The sequence below is a fragment of the Miscanthus floridulus genome, chromosome 17 (assembly GCF_019320115.1).
Source record: "Miscanthus floridulus cultivar M001 chromosome 17, ASM1932011v1, whole genome shotgun sequence".
NCBI lineage: Eukaryota > Viridiplantae > Streptophyta > Magnoliopsida > Poales > Poaceae > Miscanthus > Miscanthus floridulus.
This window is the reverse complement of record NC_089596.1, coordinates 62391695-62398450: the sequence shown is the minus strand read 5'-3', so window position 1 is coordinate 62398450 and position 6756 is coordinate 62391695. Positions and strand designations below refer to the sequence as shown.

General features: G+C 50.8%; 1 protein-coding gene across 1 annotated transcript; it reads right to left on the bottom strand.

The window, feature by feature from the left end:
• Positions 1–1368: 1368 nt before the first annotated feature.
• On the bottom strand, positions 1369–1833 carry LOC136515696 (uncharacterized). The gene has a single exon (XM_066509215.1). It carries the CDS (start codon positions 1831–1833, stop codon positions 1369–1371), a length of 465 nt encoding a protein of 154 aa, XP_066365312.1.
• Positions 1834–6756: the final 4923 nt, after the last annotated feature.

Here is a 6756-nt window from a genome sequence, read left to right as displayed (position 1 = left end):
GGCGTTTTGGAGAAATCATGTTCGGCGTTTTGGAGAAAATGTGTTCGGCATTTTGGAGAAAACGTGTTCGGCATTTTGGAGAAAACGTGTTCGGCGTTTTGGAGAAATAGTGGTCAGCATTTTTGCGGCGATTGCGTACTGGAGTTCGTTATGAAGTAGCATATAGCTTGGTGACCATAAGTGTTTGTTAATCCACAATAGAGACAAAACGGAGACATGTTATGGAGACCAAAAAACATTACTGAATATAAATTTGTAGAGTATATATCTGTAGTGTTTCAAGAATAGAAACGTATAAGGTGTTCGATGTGCCACGAGTTGGGAACATCAACTCCCTCTAAGTCACTTAGGCGATAGGAACCTGGTCGAGTAACCTCTTTGACGATATAAGATCCTTCCCAGGGGGAAGAGAGCTTGTGCAAACCGTCAGTCTTTTGTTTTCTGCAGAGGATGAGATCGCCAACAGCAAATGAACGACCTTTGACGTTTCGGTTGTAGTACCTCCGCAAGCCTTCTAGATACTTAGCTATACAGACACAGGTGATTAGGCACTCTTCCTCAGCACTCTCGACGTCCTCAAACCGAACAGCCTCGGCCTACTCTTCATCATAGTTTTCCACTCTAGGTGCTTGGAAAGTAACATCCGCTGGTAGTATGGCTTCTGAGCCGTAGACCAAAAAGTATGGAGTCACGCCGGTGTTGCGACTAGCTTGAGTACGTAGTCCCCAGACTACAGCTGGAAGTTCCTTGAGCCATCTGCCCGGGTGGTTTTCTTCTTTCTGATACAGTCGTTTTTAGGGCATCAAGTATCATACCGTTTGCCCGTTCGACTTGACCGTTGGCTCTTGGATGGGCAACAGAAACATATTTGATGGAGATGCAACGGTCTTCGCAGAAGTCCCAGAAGTGATGTCTAGTAAATGTAGTTCTGAGATCGGTGATGATGCTGTTTGGCAGACCAAATCTGTAAATGATATCTTCAAAGAGCTCAACTACCTTTTTTGCAGTAGCCGAGACGAGCGGTTTATATTCAATCCACTTGGAGAACTTGTCAATGGTGACATACACGTACCGAAAACCACCTGGTGTTGGCTTGAAAGGCCCGATCATGTCCAGTCCCTAGCATGCAAAGGGCCAGGAGGCTGAGATGGTTTGCAGCTCTTGCGCCGGTACGTGTATTTGCTTAGCGAAGAATTGACATCCTTCACAATGTCGAACGAGATCTTCTGCATCAATGATGGCTGTGGGCCAATAAAAACCTACTCGGAAAGTCTTGCCGACCAATGTTCTCGAGGCCGCATGGTTGTCGCAGGAACCAGAGTGAATTTCAAGAAGCAGCTTCGCTCCCTCCTCTTGGGTGATGCATTTCTACAGTATCCCTTCCTTGGCACTTTTCCTCATCAAGCTACCGTCCACCAGCATGTAAAGCTTGCTTCGACGTACTAGACATTCAGTTTCAGTCTTGTTGATGGGTACTTCGGTGCTGGTGAGGTACTTGATGAATTGTTCCCTCCAATCGGCAACCAGCGAAGGTACCGCAAGTACCAACTGCTCGACAGGGGGAACTTCTTCAACTTCCTTATCTTCCTTGATGGATGGTGCCAGGAGATCTTGAATAAAAATGCCCGGCGGGATCACGGCGTGAGAAGAACCGAGCTTGGATAAGTGGTCGGCGAGTTGATTTTGGTCACATACCACGTGGTGATACTCGATACCATAGAATTTTCCATCAAGCTTTCTGATTTCAGCGCAGTAAGCATCCATCTTCTCGCTGGAACAAGACCAGTCTTTGTTGAGCTGATTGATAACCAATGCGGAGTCCTCGTACACCATTAGTCATTTGACGCCGAGCTCGATGGCTATACGAAGACCATGGAGACATGCTTCGTATTCCACGGCATTGTTGGAGACCGGGAAGTATATCTGAAGAACATAACATAGCTTATCCTTGGTTAGCGTAATGAACAAAATGCCCGCACCAGCACCGTTGATGTTAAGGGCGCCATCGAAGTACATCACCCAGTGTTCGGCGCAAGCAGCAGCGATGGGCTCTTGGATCTCGGTCCATTCAGTGATGAAGTCAGCGAGCACCTATGACTTAATGGTAGGTCTGCTTCTGAATTCAATGGAATAGGTACCGAGCTCAACAGCCCATTTAATGATACGGCCATTGGCTTCTTTGTTGCAAAGAATGTCCCCCAATGGGAACTCAGTGACCATGGCGATCTTATAGTATTCGAAGTAATGTCGGAGCTTGCGCGACGTAATCAGAATTGCATATAACAGCTTTTGTACCTGAGGATAACGAGTTTTTGGCTCATTAAGTACTTCACTGATAAAGTAGACCGAACGTTGCACCTTGTAAGCGTGCCCAGCTTCCTCGCGTTCGATGACGATAGCTGTGCTCATGACGTGAGAAGTGGCGGCGATGTATATTAGCAGTCTCATCTGGCCTTGGCGCTATCATAATCGGTGGCTTTGTTAAGAACAACTTGAGCCGCTCAAAAGCTGAGTCTGCCTCCTCCGACCAGGAAAAGTGCTCGGAGGCCTTGAGGAGCCTAAAGAAAGGTAGTCCTTTTTCGCCGAGGCGTGATATGAAGCGGCTTAAAGCAGCCATGCAACCTGTAAGCTTTTGTATATCCTTGACACATGTTGGCCGTTTCATATTGGTGATGGCGGAGACCTTGTTAGGATTAGGCTCGATGCCTCGAGCACTAACGATGTAGCCCAGCAGTATACCGGATAGAACTCCAAAGATGCACTTTGAAGGGTTTAGCTTCCATCGGTACTTGTTCAGATTGGCGAAGGTTTCTTTGAGGTCGGCGATAAGGTTGTCGGCTGTCTTGGTTTTGATGACCACATCATCAATGTATGCTTCGACGTTGCGGCTGATTTGCTGGTCGAGGCACATCTAAATGGCACTTTGATAGGTAGCCCCAGCGTTCTTGAGTCCAAAGGACATAGTTTTGTAGCAGTATGCTCCGAAAGGAGTAATGAACGACGTCTTTAACTAGTCTTCTTCCTTGAGGGAGATCTGATGATAGCCGGAGTAACAGTCAAGGAAAGAGAGTAGTTCGCAGCCGGCGGTAGAGTCTACAACCTCGTCTATCCGAGGCAAGCCAAAGGGGTCTTTAGGGCAGTGTTTGTTAAGATCAGTATAATCAACGCACATTCTCCATTCTTTATTCTTTTTTCGAACGAGAACATGGTTTGCTAACCAATCTGGATGATACACTTCTTTTATAAACTCGGCAGCTAAGAGCCATTTTATTTCTACCCTAATAGCCTCCTTCTTATCTGGCACGAATCGGCGAAGTTTCTGCTTGATCGGTTTGGCAGTCGGCGAGACATTCAAGAAGTGCTCGATCTTCTCCCGTGGTACCCCCAGCATGTCTGCAGGTTTCCAAGCAAACACATCGGCGTTGGCACATAGGAAGGAGACGAGCGCGCTTTCCAATTTAGGGTCAAGGTGAGCCCCAATCTTCATGGTCTTGGAAGCGTCATTGAGGCCGAGGCCAACCTCCTTGATTTCCTTGGACTTGGCGGAGGCGCGGGGAAGCTCTAGCTCTGGAATCTCCATGTCATCGGTGGGTACTATCTTGGCTTCGACGACCACGCTAGCCATCTGGATGGAGAGGTCAGTGGCTTCGGCGAGGGTGAGACTCTCTGTCTCGTAGGCGTAGGCGATAGAAAGGTTGGCCCGCAGAGCCAGGACTCCTATAGGCGAAGGCATCTTCAACACCAGATACATGTAGTGCGGTACGGCCATGAATTTGGCCAGAGCTGGCCAGCCAAGTATGGCGTGGTAGGCGGTGTCGAAGTCGGTGACATAGAAGTTGATATGCTCGATGCGGTAGTTGCTTGCTGTGCCGAACTGTACTAGTAGGGTGATCTCTCCAAGTGGCCTGGATGCCCTTCTAGGTACCACACCCCAAAAGGAGGAGTCCGAGGGTGTGAGATCTGATATCGTGAGGCCCAACTCCCTTAGGGCTCCGGCGAAGAGTAGGTTCAAAGCACTGCCACCATCAACAAGGACTTTTCTGAATAGCACCTTCTAGACGGTTGCGTTGAGGACGAGGGGGAAACGCCTTGTATATGGTATGTCTGCCCACTGGTAGGCCCTGCTAAAGGTGATGGGGATCTTGGACCATGGGCGATAGCTGGGGTCGGCGGTAGTTTCTTCTGAAGTGACGGTGAGCACTCGTCGAGCGGCAAGCTTCCATTCCATTCGACTCTCAGTGGAGGCGAGGCCTCCGAAGATGGTGGCGACCACCTTATCGTGGTCCTAAAAGACATTGTTGTTGTTCCCAGGTGGTCGACGACCTCCTGTTCCATTGTTGGCGTCGTCGTCGAGCCTCTTGTCCTGGAACTCCCTGGCTAGACCAATGCAGTCCTTCATCTTGTGTTTGGCGTTCTTGTGAAGAGGGCATGAGCCATCGAGTATCTTTTGGTACCGCTCATCATAGTTACACTTGGCGCGAGGTTGACTAGCGGCGGTGAAGATGTGTTCTGGCTGGCGGCGGTGATTTTGGCTAGACGTGTGTCCTCCTGTTCGATCACGGGCGCTATCGCGATGATAGCTGCGGTCGTCGGGGCGGTGGTCATTGTGACATCGGTCATCGGGGCGATCGTCGTATCGGTGAGGTGGTCGCTGAGTGCCTGCATCCTCGTTGAAGCGCACCTTGGCTTCCTCTGCATCGGCATACTGGTTTGCGGTAGTTATCATTTCGCCGATACCGGTTGGCGGCTTATGGTTGAATTGGAGCGAAGCTCACGATGGTGGAGTCCTCGAATAAAGGCGGTGATGACTTCACCTTCCATGATGTTGGGGATAGAGTTCCTCATCTCGGAGAAACACCGGATGTAGCTACGGAGGAGCTCGGATGGCTTCTGGTTGATGTGGCTGAGATCATGCTTCGTGCCGGGTCGAGTACACGTGGCCATATAGTTGTCGGTGAAGACTTTCTTCAACTCTTCCCACGAGCCGATGGAGTCCGGCGCAAGGCTAGTGAACCAGCTCATGGCGGGTGGCGTGAGCATGACGGGGAGATAATTTGCCATAATGCTAGTGTCTCCTCCCGCGGCACGGACGATAGTGGCATAAGCCTGCAGCCACTGAGTTGGGTTCATTCTTCTTTCGTAGGGCTCAACCCTGGTGATCTTAAAACCACGGGGCCATCAAAGCATTTAGAGTGCCTTTGTGAAAGCCAAAGGCCCCTCAGGATTGTCGACACCGTAATCTACGGCGTTGTGGTTAGGGATAGGCTCGAGGGCTGAGTCCGAGTTGTCGTACTCCCTTTCGTAATCCTGGCGGCGACGTACTTTGTCTTTGTGGCAACCAAAGCGACGGTGCTCGATACACTGCCGCGCATCCCGGAGGTTGCTGAGATGTACTCTAGCATCTTGTTCGACCTCCTGGTCATGTTCGCGATGGTGTTCGGCATGATGCCCCCCAGGTCCCCCTTAGAGAGGTAATGACTGGTCGGCGAAATGGCTTTGACTTAGGCGGCGATTGGACCTCGGCGTAGCTGATCGGTGAATCGTGCTCTTAGAGCACGAAGGTCTCTGATCCTCGTAGATCTCATTGACCTGATAGTGAGCCACTTTAAGCATGGCGGCGATCTTGGCGAGCTCGGGCGTTTGGGGGAAATGAGCGAGCTCATTGGCGGCTACTGCCAAATTGGCGCTTGGAGTCTTAAAGACGTCGTGGCTGTCGACGCGGAGAAATTCTTCATTGAGGTCATGGTAGAGCGGGAGTGGTCTTCCTTGAGAGTCAAGCCAATTATTCTGAGCAGCCTCAGCCCTTGCGATGGCTGCCTCATTCTCTCGCCGCTGCGCGCGGTTGACGTTTCGGCTCTCCCGAGCAATGCGCTCCTCCTCGGTTTCACCGTTCCAAGGAGGGTTGTCGATGCTGACGTTAAAGATTGCACCACCCCAAAAGGGTGGGAGGAGAAATTGATCGGAGAAGGTTTCGACGAGGGTCTCCGTAGAGCCCTGAGACTCAGAGCCTGAAGTTTCTTTTGGGAGGGTCTGGAGGTGCGCCCTAGGGCTCCGGCCTAAGTGTAGCGTGTTGACAGCCGGCGAGAGCTAGACAACGATCTGGTTGGCGAGTTTGCCCCTTAAGGCATGCTGGTAAGCGGCGGCGGTGTTGGAGAATCCAAAGGGTAGGGCCATAGCTCTTGCAGTTTCCCGAGCACCCTCCGATAGATCTGGATCGGAGGGTGGTCGGCGCTGAACCAGAGTGTTCAGTGCCGATTCAGCGATGGAGAGATAATCGGCGAGCTTCAGTCTGACCCGATCGATGGATTCAATCAGATCATCATTGTTGATCGGCCTCCTCTAGTAGTGAGGAAGTGGACGGTGAGTTATTGCCGAAAGAGATCTCATAATCACCTCCGAGATCGGATCTGCAGTTGTAGGTGTGGGGGTGGTCGGCGTAGAACCGATCTGCTCCAGCTCGAGGAGCTCTCCGACTCCGTCAGCATTGATGACCCACGAGATGGATCCAACCATGAAGATCTGGTCGGGCTATGGAAGGGACGAAGAGCCTGTAGAAAAAACCATCTTGTTCGATAAGGAAACAGCACTCACACCCCTACCTGGCGCGCCAACTGTCGACAGAATATCGTTGACAGTCCTCCGAGGGATATCCCACGAAGGTAGATTGATCGATAGAGGAGCGTGAGATCAAGAACAAGAAGGCAACAGAGACACATGAGTTAGACAGGTTCAGGCCGTCAGTATGATGTAATACCC

What these genes read in the sequence shown, in the direction of transcription:
- LOC136515696 (XM_066509215.1), bottom strand. Translation starts at nt 1,833, where the DNA reads ATGGTGTACGAGGACTCCGCATTGGTTATCAATCAGCTCAACAAAGAC.